The 19,401-nt window shown below is 44.9% G+C and overlaps 1 protein-coding gene across 2 annotated transcripts; it reads right to left on the bottom strand.

The window, feature by feature from the left end:
- Positions 1–10,600: 10,600 nt before the first annotated feature.
- LOC125551093 lies at positions 10,601–16,007 on the bottom strand. Of its 2 annotated transcripts, none has more exons than XM_048714249.1 (7): positions 15,836–16,007; positions 14,223–14,360; positions 14,049–14,122; positions 13,480–13,956; positions 12,551–13,078; positions 12,246–12,458; positions 10,601–11,655 (listed from the first exon to the last, which is right to left on the bottom strand). In XM_048714249.1, exons 2-7 carry the CDS (start codon positions 14,314–14,316, stop codon positions 10,927–10,929), a joined length of 2,115 nt encoding a protein of 704 aa, XP_048570206.1. In that variant the 5' UTR covers positions 14,317–14,360; positions 15,836–16,007; the 3' UTR covers positions 10,601–10,926. The 2 variants fall into 2 exon arrangements, with proteins under 2 accessions (XP_048570206.1, XP_048570213.1); XM_048714256.1 differs by having other exon boundaries at positions 14,223–14,354; positions 15,836–15,994.
- Positions 16,008–19,401: the final 3,394 nt, after the last annotated feature.

The raw sequence follows: 19,401 nt of genomic DNA, 5'->3' as shown, positions 1-19,401 counted from the left end.
TCTTAGGGTATTTCTTCAGATCAGGGAGATGTGTCGTTCTTAACATTATGCGTTTTTTGCATCTTCAGCCACACCGTCTTCTGACTCACCACAGCTGCTCCAACAAGGGAAGCATACACCAGAAGGGAGCTATAGTCCCCACTCAATAGTTCCCTGCATCGAATGTGAGTGCTCGACATGGACAGCCACAACAACTACAGGGCCATCGAAAAGTCAGCACATGATGCTCACTCCTATGGATGGCGGCCAGATAGGTTGTACCCTCATCTTACTTGTGTGCAACATTTATGACTTTGTTATTCATCTAAGCATGGAAAATAGATTATCACATTTCACTGTATATTCATGTTGATCTCTTACGGGTCTTTTTCAGGAGTTAACGGTGTTCCATAGTTCAGCTAAGAGACTTGTTCTTTAGGGAACGTTGTTCCATAGTTATCATCCATCAGCCAATGCTATCCCACATGCTGGTGATTATAGTATTATACCACTTCTAGTATAACCTATGTTGTTCCTTAATACTTTTGTGTGCCATCAAGTTAATCTCGAGTACAAACGATACATATTATGTATCTTTCATCTGTGTTCTCCCTTTAGTTTTTGAGACCTATTGCTGCTAGTTAACCCTAGTCCTACTATTTATGTCGTCTCCTACAGGCACTCATTACATAAATCTAACTACTAGTTGTCTTCCATGCATGTCAGATATAATTGCACACACTGATTTATCGACAAGAACCTCATGGAGCAATGTAACGGCCAACAAACTTGACATCAATGATACCCAATATGATGGAACATGTAAAGGCAGTTCTTCACAAGACTTGCAGAAAGATGATGAATCCTATTCACCCCATAAGGTCCTTGCTCTAACTTGGCCCTTGATATGGGTACATCATGCATATAATGTCCTGGAGTGCATCTACTCTGTTGCAATGCCTTGTGCTTAGCCTGCTGATCATGCATGTAAATATGGCATGCCTTCCTGTTTTTCAGTATCTATTCCATTCATGATAACATGTTTTCAAATTCAAGTACTGTCATTCTACTCTATCGCAATGCCATCTGCTTAGTTTGGACATCATGCTTCTCAATATCTTATGCATTGTTATTCATCAGTATGTACTTCATCTGTCTTTCATACCATGTTTTTTACATTGAAGTGATGTTCTAGTGGTCTCTTGCAATGCCATCTTAGTTTCCCAATCATACACGCATATGTTGCCTTAGTGTTTTTCTGTATGTATTCCGCTAGCATACAATTTTACATTCAAGTAGTGTTTTTTACACTGTTGTCCTGTCGTATCCCTAGCTCTTACATCATACTCCCTTCGCCCGGATTACAAGTCGCGGAAATGGATAAAACTGAATGTACCTAGAACTGAAATATGCCTAGAACCATCCATTTATTTCCGAATAGAGGGAATACATGTCAATATGTCATGCCTTTCTATTCTTCGGTACCTATTCCATCTCTGTTGTAGCATGTTTTATAATTGAAGCACCATTCTTCTATATAAAGCATGCAAGGGGAATACGTCTATGTTAGAATCTGAAGGGTTACAAACCAGGTCTTTGCAAAAGATCTAAACGCCAGGAGATAATAAACCAACTCCAGTTTTCACAGATACTGCTCCAGCACAGAGAAACCCAACTCCCACTGATTATAAGCAGATTCCAGTCACCAAAGAACTAGTCCGCTCCAGTCCAGCAAAAATATGTCAACTCCATTCTAAGAAGTGTGTGTGTATCCTCGCATCATGAAATTTTATAGCATTCTGATCATATTTTCTACATGTTTCTTACACATATCTCTTTTAGAAAATAAGGTTAAACAATAGAAGACTTCCTCCATTGGGATCGTATTCGAGAAAAATATCTTGCGGGAATTCTCTATGCTCCAATGCTGATGTAACTACCTATTGTATATCACTATATTTTTACATCATCATGTATTTTGTTAATCTGCGTGAATCCAACCTTTATCTGATCTAAAATTAGTTGTAGCAAAATGTTAAAGGCGCCAATGTTGATTTTTGTAAGGAAAACTGCCTTGTAGTTTTGCATACTGAGCTGCATGAGTGTACTATCTCATATCATGCACATTACTGAATTTTAGTGCTGCTCTGGTTGCCCATTCATTCATTTTGTCAATGTTGCTTTCGTATTACCTTACCTGGCTGGTGATAGTTGTGCCATATTGTGTTAATTTGATGTAGGCTAGTTCCCCAAACGTTCTTTGTGTCAACGTTGCTTTCCTATTATCTGACCTAGCCAATGATATCAATGCTAGTGTGTTAATTTGGTGCAGGCTGCTGAAGATAAGAAGACAAACTCTGAAAACAGCAAGGCAACCCCATTGTTTCTTTCCAATAAATCTAGGCCAGGTAATATGGCAATAACTCATGATTAATTTGTTCGGTTCCCCTCCTAATTTATGTTATGATGCAGTGGTCGAGACACTCTCCACTATCAATAATACAAGCCTGCCAAAATCGCCATCTGAATCTGTTCAGTTTCCTCTGTCTCGAATGCAACAGAAAAAATTTATGTTTGTGAACCAATTAATGGCTGAAGCAATGATGGAAATGGTGGAGGAATCAGAGGTGCACATTCGTGCGCAACAACAACTGATCAATGTTTTCAGAGACAGTGTAGCAAAGCAGCAAGAACTTGCCCACATGCTTATGGGCATCATCCGCGCTGAGGTTGCAGATTGTGACGTTGTAGATCGTTAGGTTATGTTCATTTATTTGCACTGGCATCAATGTTTGATTGCCTAGTGGATGTAATTTCCTGTAGTATATGCTGGATGTGCAACGTTTTTCCTTGTATGCCATACCTTTGCTTGATCGGTTTTGGTTCTGTGCATAATTGCTCGTCGTAATGGGCTCAAATTATCTAATTGGGCCTAAAGACATGTACGAACTTTAGTAGGCCCATTAAGTTAATGGGTCGTTACCAGGCCGAAAGTTAATGGTCGGCCCTCTTACCTCCCGAGTCGTTAACAGGCCGACATCGAAGCGGGCGACAGGTGGGCCCATTTGATTTCACGGGCCGTTAACAGGCCGTTACTAAGGTTGGGCTACATATGGCCCAACTATACTGTTTGCCTTTAGCAGGCCGAAAGAGACAGCGGGCTCGTACTGGACCATGAAGAGCATGTGCCGCTAAGAGGCCAAAAGGTAGGTCGTATAGTAAATGGCCCAACTGTGTTGTGGGCCTTTAGCAGGCCGAAAGAGAAACTGGGCTGGTATTGGACCATGAAGAGAATGGGCCGTTAAAAGGCCAAAACTTAGGTCTGACTACAAATGGCCCAACTCATTTATGGGTCCTCAACAGGCTGAAAGACACACCGGGCCGGGAATTGTCCCAACACTTAAACGGGTCACTAAAAGGCCAAAACTAAGGTCCGACTACAAATGGCCCAACTCATTCATGGACCGTCAACAGGCTGAAAACACACCGGGCCAGAAATTGGCCCAACACTTAAATGGGTCGCTAAAAGGCCGAAAGATGTACATCCTGAAAATTGACCCATCCCTTGAATGGGCCGTTAACAGGCCGAAATCACATCAGGCCGATATTGAGCCCAAATATATAGCGGGCTGTTAACGGGCTCGAACTGACGATGGGCTGCAATGGTGTCAAATCTTTAACGGGCCGTTGATGGGCCAAATTGGCACATCTCGTATGGGCCATGGGCTTAAATGGACCTAACACAAGTAGGCCTTATATGGGCCGGCCTGCTAATTTTTACTGGGGTGGCCTTTTTCACCGGAATGGGCCACTGTTGGGCCGTGCCACGTGTCGACCTATCATAGGCGCCTCCTGTCCAATGAGTGGATGACATCTGTCCTAAAGATGAGCCAACACGTGTTTCCTCCGACCAATGAGAATTTTACACGTGGAAAATCCTCATTGGTCCTGGCTGTTAACAGGTTATCGGATCCGAAACCGAACCCGATAGCTTAACGGCGAATCGTTACGGTGGATGCCACGTGTCGGTCACCCTTGACAAAAGCACTTTCATGACGCGCCATTTATCGTCATGGAAGTGGACACTTCTGTGATGATAATTTTGGTAATGTCATGAAACACTTCTATGACAGCACAGGTGACTATCTTGATTCTGTCATAAAATCATCATGGATGTACATGCATGACAGAAAACGTGACCTGCTGTGACAAACACGTATCATCACGGAAGTGTCTTTTTTTGTAGTGCATGCTAAGCGGGTTATTCTCACGATGGGTGTTTACTCTCTTGTCATTACACGAGAGAGGCTGGTAATTGGTATGCTCAGTCCTATAATCTAAAAAGGGAAAATATAATGAAACAAACTCTCCCGGAAAGTTGATTGTATGGAGGGCACCCGAGCATTCGGCTAGCCATGGCTTGTGTTTTTATGGTTGAGGGGGAGTAAACTTTACCTTTCTGCTTGGGAGCATGGAAGATATTGAAAATCCTCGGTTATAACATTGACAGGAAAAAGCACACCTCTCAAAATGTATTCATCTCTGTTTTAAGCTTCGAGATCTCACACCTCTGCAAATCTCTGCTTCCCTATGCGAAGGGCCTATCTTTTTTACTTTTATGTTATTTACTTTTATTGTTGAGTCATCACCTTCTTATTCAAGCATCAATTTGGAGAGCACTATTGTCATTTCTATTCATTGAGTATACTTAATGTCGGGTGTGACATGACTGGATCTCTTCTACCATGAATTACAATGTTTAGTCGTTGCTTGAACTTCAGAGGTGCTCAGCATTTATGTGTGTTGCGGTCTCACAAAGGGCTAGTGAGATACCATGTTATCATATTATATCATGATTGTTTTGACAAATTATTAGCATCCGAGATATGTTCTCATTGCTCACTAGTTGGTTATGTTATTGTCATTAGTAAATATGAGACCTAAGTATTATCCTTCACATGATTAGTTCATAATCTTTGCTGAAAACTTGAACACTAGTTAAGCATATATACAACAACGAGAACAAAAGAGTTTGTAAAAGTTTTTCTTTATCACTTTCAGTTTGTCAACTGAATTGTTTGAGGAAAAGCAATGAGTTAAGCTTGGGAGAGTTGATATGTCCCAAACGTATCTACTTTTCCAAACACTTCTGCTTTTGTTTTGGACTCTAATTTGCACGATTTGAATGGAACTAATCAGATTGACGTTGTTTTCGTCAGAATTGCAATGGTGTTATTTTTGTACAAAAATAAAAGTTCTCAGATTGGGCTGAAATTTTATGGAGATTATTTCCAGAATATATAAAAAATATTGGCGAAGAGAACTACTGGAGGGGGCCACCCAGGAGCCACAAGCTCAGGGGGCGCACCCTGTGAGCTAGTGGATCCCACGAGCCTCTGTTTACCCTAAGACCAATTATATAAGTATCGTCTCATGGAGAAAAAATCAGAGAGAAGGAATCATCGCGTTTTACGATACGGAGCCGCCGCCGTCTCCCGTTCTTCATCGGGAGGGCTGATCTGGAGTCCATTTGGTTCTTCGTATGGCGGAATTCGTCGTCGTCGTCATCAACCCTTCTCCATCAACAATTCCATGATGCTCACCATCAGGAGTGAGTAATTCCTTCGTAGGCTTGCTGGACGGTGATGGAATTGGATGAGATTTGTCATGTAATCGAGTCAATTTGTTAGGGCTTAATCCCTAGTATCCACTATGTTCTGAGATTGATGTTGTGATGACTTTGCTATGCTTAATGTTTGTCATGGGGCCCGAGTGCCATGATTTCAGATCTGAACCCTCTATGTTTTCATGAATATATTTGAGTTCTTGTTCCTATATGCTAGTTATATGCACTTGTTATTGTTCTGATCTGTAGACCCCAAAGTGACAATAGTTGGGATACTCTTTAGGGATGATTGTATTTTGAAGAGTTCATGTATTCACCATATGTTAATGATTTGTTCTGGTTCTCTATTAAAAGGAGGCCTTAATATCCCTTAGTTTCCTTATGGACCCCGCCACAGGAGGGTAGGACAAAAGATGTCATGCAAGTTTTTATTATACGCATGTATGACTATATACGAAATACATGCCTACATTACATTGATGAATTGGAGCTATTGTGTATCGCTCTAGGTTGTGACCGTTATATGATGAATATCATCCAACACAAACATCCATCGTTGATCCAATGCCTACGTTTTTCTCATATTGGTCTTTGCTAAGTTACTTTCATTGTTGCTACTGTTACAATCATCACAAACTGCTACTATTACTGTTACTAGTACTATTGCTACTGTGCTAGTAAACACTTTGCTGCAGAAATATAATTTCTCAGATGTGGTTAAATTGACAACTCAACTGCAAAGGCTCATAAATATTCTTTGACTTCCCTTGTGTTGAATCAATAAAGTTGGGTGAAATACTACCCTCGAAGATTGCTGTGATTGCCTGTACTTGTGGGTTAGCAACTCACAACATGCCGTCCTTTGCACCTTGAGGGAGTTATCCTCCATGCATGCCTCAGGCGAGGAAGACGGCGAGGATGAGAAGGGTGAGTGATCCAAGTCAGAGGGCGACAAGGAGGCAGCGGCCCAGGTCTTCTTTATCGGGTTGTTCGAGCACAATGGCACACTACGAGGATACTATGAGCAGAGATACCCGCCAGCTACCCTCCCTTGCTCCACCCGAGCCATGGAGCCTCCCCTTGCGTCACCTAACTATATGACCTGAGGATTACTCGTGTGATAGTGTTTCTTCTTTTTCCTCCAACTAGTACAAGAATCTCTTGCCTCCAGGTGGGAAGCTCTTTTTATCTTGTTTTTGTGCCTCTGTTGGTTCACGAAGAGCATATGAACTATATGTCATTTTTTGACAAAGAGTGGACTTTATTAGCTCAAATACAACATCAAGGGGATACAAACAGAATGAACACACACCCGTCCTCTGTATAGTTAGGATGCACATAGCCAAACACCGCACGGCCACACAAAAATCACATTGGCAACTTGCAAAGTCAACAAGACCGAAGCCATGCTTTGGTGGAGTAAATTTTAAAACAAAATCTCTTAAGCAATCAAAACAATGATCAACAATCTACAACAACAAACATATCCTCACCAACCATCTCTTGACATCGCCAGTACAGCGAGAAGGATTGTCCAACAACAACGCCTTCAGGAAGGGAACGGAGATCAAGCGTCACCATTGCTGGATCTAACCACCGAAGGCCAGATCATGGCTTTGCACCTTGAAGAAACAGTTCAACAATGCCTTCAACAAAGTAATAAGAAACATCGCCATTTCCAGATATGGCCAATAAGGGCCAAACCTTGGGTTTTCACCCCGGAGCTCGAGACCGATACTTGAGAAGCATCACCAAATCAAATCATCCAGTCGCCACCACCTTCCATGATCCCGACAACTACATGCATAGCACGGTATGACGTGAGATGCCACACAATGAATATCATGCTCGCACAAGCAGCAGTCGAGCCACGACAAGAGCCGGCCGTCACTAATAGCTCTGAACAACAAAGGTCGCTGCCACATTTTGCAATGGAGATTAAAGGAGGAAAGTTGTAAGCAACCCTAAATCCCAATTCAAGATGCTCTGGCAGTCCCGTGCCGTCCACCTGCTCTCCCCTCCTTGTTCGTGGCAACAGTATTAGGCAGTAGAACATACTCGTCGTTGCTTGAATCTAAAGACCCGCGATCCTTGGTCCCATCTTAGTAATCACCTAGTAGCACGTGACCACACCATCACCTATAGGCCCGAGCGAGAACCGCCATATCAGGACGAAGCAGGTCGATGGGTCACCTGCACCCTTTAGATGGGATAGTGGCCACAGATGTTTCACCACCAAAGACTACCGATTTGGCCAGAAGATCCATTGATGTTGCTGCACATCCATGCCATCTACTGTTAGAATAAATCTGAGACGCACAGTCAATCTATCGAAGACCAAGCAATCATACAAGCATGGCACCGAGATTTGTTAACAAGGTTCACCGATATGGCTACATCCCCGGGGCTTGACTACGAGCGCTCCTTCCCATGACACCGCTACAATATCGCACCCCAGCCGTTCGGGTGCTGGCACACGCCGCCGGCTCCCCCTCGTGCATGTGCTATTATGTTGGCATAGGTTATATCGTGTGTCTACCCTCTCATTATATAAGAGGCCTAGGATAGTAGTGTCCTATTAGGACACGACTCTCTATCCTATCTACACACCGTACGACTCATGGTCCAACTATAACCTACCTTGTACAAAATATTCGACACAATTCTAACATCTACATCAAGCCGTCCATAGATTACACTCTGGATCAACTCAGCCAAATGCCGGATTGGGACTGATCCACGTCGCTGCACCACCGAGTGCCCCCTTCCTCGCCGAGCACTGTCAGCTCCCGACGAGCATGGCCGCGGCCACCCCTACCCGGGATGGCGACCCAGGCCCTACCCCAGATCTGGTCAGGGGCAGCACCGAGTTGCTCTCCCTGTCCAAGAGAAGGACGAGATGGCCCTTGGACCTCCTACCCTCGTCCACCCCGCCCCAGGCCGACGAGCAGACTAGTGGCAGTGGAGTACTAATGCTCGGTGACGTCACATCTAGCAAGGGTTGAAGAAGCCCTAGGGTAACTGAGGGTGGATGAAGACGACCCCGCCGCCGCCAGTAGCCGCACGAGGCCTTGCCCGCCGACTCCGGCTGGGAAGAGGGACGGGGAGGAGGGGTCCCTGAGGTGGAGGCGGAGGCGCCGCACGTGTCGTCCCGGGAGAGCGACGCGGGGGCACGCGGGGGCCATGGTCTTTTTTTTCTTTGTATATCATAGTAGTATGTTGCGAGGATTTGTAATAGATGTTTTGTTGCATCACATAAAGTCGTATATGTATTTTTCTAAATATAAATAGCTGTGTGTGCCATCGTTGCCATTGAAATAAAGAAAAAAAATATGAGGTTGGACTCAGTGATCCTTTTTTTTCACTAGAGTTGAATAGTTGTACATGTATTTTTCTAAATATAAAGGTGACGGGAGAATTGTGATTCAGAGTCGACGGGGGTACCGTTTCTGTTGAAAGAGGTGACGGGAGAATTATGATCCACAGGCGTCCGTTGCCTTTCTTTGTACGAGCGCACTGCAGTGACCACCGCCGAGCGAGTGCGAGTGGCATCGTCGGTTCAGCGGAAAGTGGAACGCACACAAAGGGCGCGCTTTAGTCGTTGTCGTCACTTGTCATTGACGTATGGAAGAACGCCGGTGTCTGGTGGATCGGCGGTGGTGGTCAAGGAGGCCAAGTGAGGTCGTTCGTGTTTGGTGGGATGTTGTTGGCTTTCTTCCTCCGTCGGCTCCCTTTGCGAAGCCGCGGCCGCGACCGCGACGGCGCACCGGCAGGTCGGTAGCGTGCAACCGCGGCAGAGGAAGCGCCCGGCCGTACGTCCGGTGTGGAGGACGAGGTGAGAGAGACTATTGTCGATCGATGACCTTGAGCGCACGCGACGCCCGCGCAGTGCAGTGCAGGGGAGCTACCCGTGGCACACCATCTGAAGAGCAAAATTGGGAAGGAGGCCATGTTTAACGATTTCCTGGTGTGCCAAAATTTTCTGCCTCGTTTGTCGGCGGCTTATTATCGGATCTGGCAACTCGGAAAAAGAAAGGAAATGATTGCAGTGCTGATAAAGGAACAAGTATGTTGCCAACCCTCGACAGAAAAGCTAGAATGTTGGCATGTGCTGTGGTGTGCAGCTTCCTCTCTCTCTCTCTCTCTCTCTCTCTCTCTCTCTCTCTCTCTCTCTCTCTCGTGTGTGTGTGTGTGTGTGTGCAGCACGGGGCGTATGAACAACTGAAAGCTCCTCAACCATGCACAGGCGTCAGCTGACATTATTTACGTGGAAAAAAAAGGTCATGATGAGGTTGCCGAAAAGCCAGTACCAGTAACATATTACCGCATCATGGCGATGGTGGTAGCAGTTGGTGGCAGTGAGCAAAGCAGATCAGTAGTAGGAAAAGCGTGACAGCCTTGAGCGCTTTCACGCCCGGATACAATACGACTCAAAACAAAGAGAACCTGACCAGATAATTCATTGACCTGTAAAGCAACGTCCCAACGGCATTGCCGGATGGATCATCGATCCATCTATCTCAGTCCAGTTCGTTAGCACCTAATGAACGCTCTGTTGTTCGTGCCTGCAAATGGGAACCAGGTTTGGTAATTGGTGCTACAAGAGTGGTTGGCACTTGATGGATGGTTTCAGCTTTTGTGTGGTTGTTTAACCCAGGTTAAGTTGTAGTACAAGGTTGGATAGATGCGTACGCACAGCACAGAGATGCATAGATAATGAAAACCTGCCAGATGCTAGCATTGTTTTCTCATTCATGAGCGGTGGTTCGACCAAAGACGATGATAGTCACCAGCACAAGAAAAGAGAATGCTGCATCTTTAGGTTAGGTGGTTGACACTACCTTCCTAGAGCATGCAGGCTTAATATTGTACAAAATGCACCACCAACCAACCTAATCCAAGTTCTCACTGACAGCTAGCTCCATGATGCATGCACACACAACCCAACAGGACTCAAGGATACTAGATATTTGATGGAATCGAGTAGAAAAAACGGGTCGGACAAAGTTGAAATAAATTTACTGGGGAAAACCTCAATGAGCAACAGAAAGTTCGTGCATCGTTACCAAGATGTTTAATTTAACGCATCACTACTTGCATATTTCCTTTCCAGATAGTCGGTAGACTGTAGGCCCAAAAAAGGATCCTGAAAAGCATGAAAGCCTCTGTCCCTGAGCCTAAAATCCAGGCTGCCCTACTTATATTAAGCTGAAGAACGTTTACTCCCACGGTTACCAAGCAAGTCAGAACCCAAAAGAGAACCCTCCTATCAACGAGCAAGACCACGGCTCCGGCTGACAGGAGGAAGGTTTTCGAATCTTTTAGTTGGGCATCTTCATCGGGACCAGCATCGAACCAATGCGCAGAACATCACCAATCAAGCAACTTGAGCAGGCTTCACTCATAGGAGGACTGACTGCTCGAGCACAGTGTTCCCCAATGATCTTCTTTTCTTCATAAATCGTCTCTGGAGTTGATGATGATGCACTGTGCACCAAGGCATTGTTAACTTCAGTTGGATTCTCTTCAGGTGCTTTTGATGAGATGTTGGCAGCAGTTTGTGGGCGGTCTTTTTCAACTGGCCCGACTTCAACCTTCTCCCAGGTTAGTTGTCCTCCAGCCGGAGCAGCCGGCATGTTTGAAGCTAGGGGCTGCTGGTATATTATAGCTTTCACCACATCCTCACGAGCCGGTTTTCCATAGCTACGGTTTTCTTTCTGTGCAGATGCCGTGGCAGAATATCTAGCCAGGTTCCCAGATTCTTCCCATGAGCTCTGCTGCATTCCCTTGCCTGCCAGATCGTGCGTCTCCCTGATAATTCTGTCCATCAGTATTCTGTCAGCTTTGGGCTGCCGAGGAACGTAGGCATGGCGCAGAGACAGCTTAGGGACAGGTATGAAACGTGGAGCATCACGCCTAAGCTTGGACATCCTGCATTTTCTGCCTCTTGCTTCTTCCGCCTCATACATTGTGAAGCAATCAAGCAGACATCCATTTGTTTTTGAACCTTTGAAGATCCTGAGCATACTAGTTCCGGGAACATAGTGTACCTGCAAGTAAAACAGTGGGAGGTTGCAGAGTGAGATCAAGGGAAATGGCAGTAAAAGATACGCCCCAAGCTTAAAACAAAGCTATGCATGAATTCTCATTGATGAATACATCATCCAAGAAACGAAGCTATCCAGTCATATTGATTCAGCATCATGCTTTCATTTTCTGTTTGTTTGTGAAAGCAGCGTGCAGGGCCAGTACCGAAATACCCCCTCCGTTCCGAAATAATTGAAGCTCCAAGTTTGACCCAAATCAAACTTCATTAAGTTTGATCAAGTCTATGTAAAAATATATCAACATTTACAACACCGAAGTTGCTTCATTAGATTCATTATGACATATATTTTCATATTATATATACATTTGATATTCTAGAGCTTAGCAGATTTTTCTAAACTTGGTCAAAACTTTAAAAAGCTTGACTTAAGACAAGAACTTCAATTATTTTGGTACGGAGGGAGTAGCAAGCAAACAACAAACTCTACATTAGACCAACACAAACATGTACAGACATGCAGAGTGAATAATCATTATTAAGTTACAGCTGTTTTCTGTGCAAGAAAACTAGTGAGATATCTCAGAAACGTGCCTCTTGTGTATTTTTGCTGGAGGTGACAGGCTTATCTTCATTGTTCCGCAGCAAGATACATTTCAAGGCGACGTTTGGTATATTCTTTATAATGTGCCACCTCACAGGAAAGCTTCCAACCCACCTATCCATGCTCCAAAAGTCCATGTCTTTTTGAAAATCAACAGGACCAACCATCTCAGCAACACCACAGAAATGGTTACTTTCATTGACCTGTTAGGACAATGATTTAGGTTCAGCATTCAAGATCAAAAACAGGAAATAGAATAGAACAGGCCATACACCTTAAATTAACATAAACTCACCGAAAAGAACAGAAAAACTGGACACAAGGTAGAACTGCTTGCAGCTATCATTTGAGCATCTCTAAATGCACTATCCAGCTTCTTGTTTCCCTGAAGACCACTCGACCAGACACCATATTTGATGGATTTGTGAACATTTGCCTCGCCCCAAGACTTGATAACAAAGAATTTTGCATTGGGATACACCACCTCGAAATCGTCTCTGTTATATTGATCAGTCTTAATGATGATTTTCCCCTCTGGATTGCCAATATGCAGCTTTGATGTATAGGATGTGGCAACTATTTCTGACGACGTCGAACCTCTTGGCTGTTTTTCTTTACTTAAGTTCGGCCAACACACTGAACTCAACTTTCCAGTTAAACCATTTACATGGCTTCTTGGCTTTGAGCTTGGTTGGAATTTCTCAGCCATGGCCATCTTACGGAGGTCTGATCCAACATGTGAAGCATTATAGTTGTATGATGGATTAGTCTGCGGCGAGGACTTGACAGGAGGAACTCCCCCATGTAGAGAGTGCCGTGATGCCTAACCATAAGGAGATTTGTCATCAAAGCATGGAAAATTATAAGATGGCTTTTTTTTTGCACATGGAAACGGAGGTTTGGAAGATATGGTCATGGCATCAGAATGTCCAACCGGGGCATGAGTAATACATGCATCCGGTAGTAAGCACATTTCTTCTGCATTTACCGTCATAAATGTAAAAATTATCAACACTTGACTTGCAACTACAAATATATTATGTAACCTCTTCTTATAAATGTTTACTATAGAAGGGCCAAAGAAAACCACTAGCTTGTACAGTTGTACTTACAACATGGAATGACAGGCATAAGGGCGTTAACAGGACCTGGCTATTTAAGTTTAACACTAACATAAATAGAAGGATAACTCAACAATTACAAGTGTGAGGGCATTTGGCATACCTGTAGAGCACGGCGAAGTTTAGCAGGTACCATAGTTCGACTTCCAGCTGCTAGATTTTGCTTCCATGAATCTGTACTATGCAGTTGTACTGTTGATAGCATAGCATGGTTTTCGAATTTCTTTGAAGAAACACTAGTTGATTGTAGAGACGGATTCCATGTAATACCCTTTTTTGGAACAACAGGGAAACTTTGGCCTTGATCAGTGGGGATGAACAGACTATCATTGAACGTAAGAGTTTGCGACGTGCTAGCTGGGCCCCACTGTGCAGCAGGTGGAAGAACATCATAGTGGGGTATAGGAACTGGTTGGTGGCATGCGATGTCAGCAGTCTTAGCAAGATACTCTCGGGATCTAGCAAACCTGCCATCAGCTATGGTACAATGTTCTGAAGGGTAAGGGCCACGGGGAGAATGTGCAATCCCATAGTCAGGGACAACATAATACGAGTATGATGTGCCTTCAGCCTGTTGGCCCTGTCGAGGGACAAGTACATACCTAATCAAACACATTGGAGAACAATTGAATCAAGAACGAAACTAGCATTCTGCACTTCTGCAGTACTAACCAAGTAATGTAGATCTTGATCACCACATCTCCAAATTGCCTGGTGCTCATACAACTCAGCAGGCAGAGTAATTCCTGCAACCAAGAGAATAAAGTCAGGTGATACATTAAGTAATTAACTATGCAACTCAACCAGCAAGACTAATCACTTAATTAAGAAGTCATCAACTATTACCAGTTGGACCATATGGAGTCGGATAGTAAGTTGCGTTAGCAGGAAAGCAGAATTCCTCTCCAAATATGAGCTCAGAGTTTGCCTCAAGATCCATCGAATGCAGTCACTCTGAAAGACGGGCACTGGTGCGATCTACAACTGAAACATCTCACGATCAGTTCATCACCATAATTAGGAAATTAGCTTCTGAACATACAAGGCAACCCATGCAACCAACAGTTCCAACATTCCGAATCATCTATTAGCATCGCTTGGTAATAAAAATTGACCTTTGAACAGTAGTTCTGATCCATCCGTTAAAAGTAAAACAGAACTTAGTTCATTAACTCCAAAACCTGCTAATGTTGCATCATTTCAAAACCATTGGGAAACAAGTGAAAAGCTATACCCGAACAAGCATAGGCACAACCCCCAAACAGCGCGATAGCAGAAATACAAGATCATGGTATTTGCAGCAAGCCCATTTAGTTAGCCATGTAACTACACAAAAACATGGAACAAAGTAACAAACACATGCATCAAACCAGCCAACCAGCAAAGCACACCAAACATTCAGCTATGAATTGGTCATTGCAAAATTGACAGACCCATTTGCCTATCCCTAACAACCACAGTAAAAAATTCCGATCCATCCATTAAAAGTAAAACAGAACTTGCTCCAAAACCTGCTAATGCTGCATCATTTCAAAACCATTGGGAAACAAGTGAAAGGCTATACCCCAAACAAACACAGGGCAAAATCCCATCCCAAAACCCCCCAAACAGTGCGATGACAGAAACAAGATCGTGGTATTTGCAACAAGTCCATTTAGTTAGCTATGCAACTACACAAGCAATTGCAATAATTGTAACCGCCAATCCAGGGCAATTCGAACATGTGTAACTCGCCTATCCGTGGCTAGCTAAACCGCATGCTATCAATCTGAGCCTACGCAGAGCTAAACTCTTCACACCCCCATTTCCTCTATTCCTACAAACCCCAAGAACGAACTCATGGATCGAACCAGCCAACCAGCAAAGCACAGCACACCGAACATTCAGCTTTATTTGTTTGAGCAAACATTGAGCCATGGCTTTGTTATTGCAAAATTGACAGCCCAATTCGCCTCTCTCTCATAAGCCCAATAAAACAATGCCAAGCGAGCGGCAAAAGGAGTCCCTTGATCACAAATGCACCTCCATTTCACCCCAACGGGCAAGCCGAACCAGCACAACGGGCCCAGGCTACGCTACGGCCACCCAAGCAGAGCACGAAACCCTAGATCGTTCGACACCGATCCGCGGAAACTCCCCCAACCCCGGGGCACACGATCCGACCGCACCACCGCGAAACCAAACCTTCTCTACAGCACCGAATGCAGAAACCCCAAAAACCCCTGCCTCCAGCCAGCGAGCAGAAAACCGTACGGCAAAGCAGCGCGGACAAGGGGTTCGAGCCGGGCGAGAGAGCTCGCTCGCCGGCACCGAACCCCCGTCGCACATGATCGGAGCACGCCACCGCGGGACAAAACCCTCGCTGCGCCGTACGTACACCGTACACCCGAAGCGGAAACGGACACGACCAGCCCCAGCAAGCTAGCAGCACGCGGTACGGGTTATACGAGAGAGCTCACCGGCACTGAGGCGGCGTGCACCCGCTGGCCTTCGTCGTCGGCGGCCGAGGCGGAAACCCTAGCGGGCGGGACGGAGGCGGGGGCGGCGAGGAGGAGGAGCGGAAGCGAAAAGCGGGAAAAGGAAGCGTGGGAGGGGAAGAGGCCAGTGCGGTGCGGATGCGGCGGTGCTGTGCAAGTACGCTGGCAGGCGCCATCTGGCTTGTTTCGCTGTCACTGACATGTGGGGCGCCCTCGTGGGACCGCGCTCGGAGCGGGAGAGAGGGGGGCTGGCTGTAGAGGGACTGACGGCGGCCATTCTGTTTCCGACGGAGAGAACGGAGTTATCCGTTTTTGGTCCCGCTCACTGACATGTGGGCGCGTGCGTCCTCAGGGACCCAGATGGTGGTGGCGAACTGGCGATGCGAAGCGTTGGCTGTGGTCTGTGGATGTCCTGGTCCGCTGACACGTGGGCGACAACACATATAAGGGCATCTCCAACACCTTAACATACAACAACTTCAATGGGTTGTATATAGTTTGCCCAATAGAATGTGACATAATAAATAAGGTGTTCTCTTATTCTATATTGGAGCTTGTACAAAGGGTGTTGGTTCATGTACATACAACATTTTTCTTTTTCCTCATTTATTGTATGACACATCATCAAAAATCTTATGTGGCAAAATCTATCAACAATTATCTTACAACCATTGGAGATGCCCTAAAGACAAGTGGTTTGGTTCATCTAGTACTACTACATCCGGCTTTATTAGCCACTCATATTTTGGGTCGAACTTTAATCTTTCGTTAACAGAAAATAAGTTAAATATCACGAAAATAGTAGTATTGGAAATCTTGTTTCGAAGATGAATCCAACAATGTAAGTTTTGCGACATAAAACTTATATGATCAAAAATTAATTAAGCACAAAATACGAAGGGGACAAATACATCAAAGACATAAACAAAAGACATGTATTGATGAAATTCATATCTTAAACTGGATATCTGAAACAAACAACATGAAACCCCTAAGCAAGAGAAGTCTTGCTACCTCAACACCAATATCTCGAACATATTAATACACGGGGCGTCTCCAACGCTGGTTGCTAAAACAGATATTGTATTCGTCCGTGGACGCGTACGGTCACTTTTACGGACAGTGATACGGGAGCCGACCATCCAACCATGTCGGCATACATTTCAAAGAAGATTTTAACAACCCCGGTGAATTACATGCAAACCAGATGTTTTTCATCTATATTGGAGCACATTCATTAGATTTTTGACACATTTCAACTAAACCTTAGCGGACTAACCTAGTCTAAATGATCGTCGACCGCGACAGGGCCCCTTTCCCACAACATGTCTTCCCTGTGTCCAGCAGAAAGCTCACCCGACAGTCGTGAACCCCGGGAAATGAAACTTCAGCAGAAGGGGGGAATAATGGCCTTCGCCTCCGCGAAGTTGTGGACAGGCTCACAGGTTGTGAGGCCCGGCAAGGCGGTGGGCCTTCCAACGACCCAAGCGACAATGGTCGCCCATGTTCCACGGTTCCTTGCTATCGATGACGGCAGTCGTGGACATGTCAGCCTAGTCATCGTGGCGGCGGGGCACGAACGGTAGTTGCGTTGGTGGCGTCCTCGATCTCGTCGTCAAATTCCTTCGTGGTTGCATCGATGCCCGCAAACAAAGCTTCTTTCTCCGCCCGCGGGACGCACAGCCGCCTTCAATCACGGCGGATCTCGTGAGCACCGCGGTAGGACAGAAGCAACGCCCGCTGCTCGTCTAGGAATCCCAGACCGCCCGCTGCTCGTCCAGGAATCCCAGACTGCATGCTACGATAACCATGACGACATTGTCGTTCTCCTGATCGCCGGTGATTTGTTCCTCCGCAAGCCAGTGTTCGTCGAGGAGTCAATAGTTGTCCCTTCGGTCCTCCGATGCTTGTCGTAACGTCGTCTCCCGCTCTTCCGTCATCATGTCGGTGAAATGCATCTGCGCATTGATATGTCTCAACCGTATCTATAATTTTTGATTATTCCATGTTGTTATATTATCATTCTTGGATATTTTACAACCATTTTATAGCAACTTTATATCATTTTTTGGGACTAACCTATTGACATAGTGCCCAATGTCAGTTGCTGTTTTTTTTCTTGTTTTTTTACTTCGCAGAAAATCAATACCAAATGCAACAAAACTTTTTGGAGAATTTTTCTGGACCATAAGACACCTGATGGGCCAAAGAAGTGCCAGAGGGGGGCTCCGAGGGGAGCACAACCCACCAGGGCACGTCCGGGTGGGTTGTGCCCACCTCGTTGGCCTCCCGCACCGCCTCTTCGCCCTATAAATATCCAAATATTTCAGAAACCCCAGGGGAGTCGATGAAACACAATTCCAGCCACCGCAAGTTCCAGAACCACGAGATCCAATCTAAATTCCAGCCGTCTACATCATGTCATCGTTCTTATTGCATTACTATGTTTCCCCATGAACTTAATACACTAGATGCATGATAACCCACAAGTGTAGGGGATCGCAATAGTTTTTGAGGGTAGAGTATTCAACCCAAATTTATTGATTCGACACAATGGGAGCCAAAGAATATTCTCAAGTATTAGCAGCTGAGTTGTCAGTTCAACCACACCTGGATAACTTAATATCTGCAGCAAAGTGTTTAGTAGCAAAGTAATATGACAATAGTGGTAACGGTGGCAAAAGGTAAAGGTGGAAAAAGTAATATTTTTGGGTTTTGTAGTGACTGTAACAGTAGCAACGGAAAAGTAAATAAGCGAAGAACAATATAGAAAAAGCTCGTAGGCATTGGATCGGTGATGGAGAATTATGCCGGATGCGATCGATCATGTAATAGTCATAACCTAAGGTGACACAGAACTAGCTCCAATCAATGTAATGTAGGCATGTATTCTGAATACAGTCATACGTGCTTATGGAAAAGAACTTGCATGACATCTTTTGTCCTACCCTCCCGTGGCAGCGGGGTCCTATTGGAAACTAAGGGATATTAAGGCATCCTTTTAATAGAGTACCGGACCAAAGCATTAACACATAGTGAATACATGAACTCCTCGAACTACGGTCATCAACGGTAAGTATCCCGATTATTGTCACTTCAGGGTTAACGAATCATAACACATAATAGGTGACTATAGACTTGCAAGATAGGATCAAGAATTCTCATATATTGATGAAAACATAATAGGTTCAGATCTGAAATCATGGCACTCGGGCCCTAGTGACAAGCATTAAGCATAGCAAAGTCATAGCAACATCAATCTCAGAACATAGTGGATACTAGGGATCAAACCCTAACAAAACTAACTCAATTACATGATAAATCTCATCCAACCCATCACCGTCCAGCAAGCCTACGATGGAATTACTCACGCACGGCGGTGAGCATCATGAAATTGGTAATGGAGGAAGGTTGATGATGACGATGGCGACGGATTCCCCTCTCCGGAGCCCCGAACGGACTCCAAATCAGCCCTCCCGAGAGAGTTTAGGGCTTGACGGGGGCTCCGTATCGTAAAACGCGATGAATCCTTCTCTCTAATTTTTTTC

This window comes from Triticum urartu, chromosome 1, assembly GCF_003073215.2.
Source record: "Triticum urartu cultivar G1812 chromosome 1, Tu2.1, whole genome shotgun sequence".
Lineage (NCBI taxonomy): Eukaryota > Viridiplantae > Streptophyta > Magnoliopsida > Poales > Poaceae > Triticum > Triticum urartu.
The sequence above is the reverse complement of the archived record's forward strand: the minus strand, read 5'-3'. Positions and strand labels throughout refer to the sequence as shown.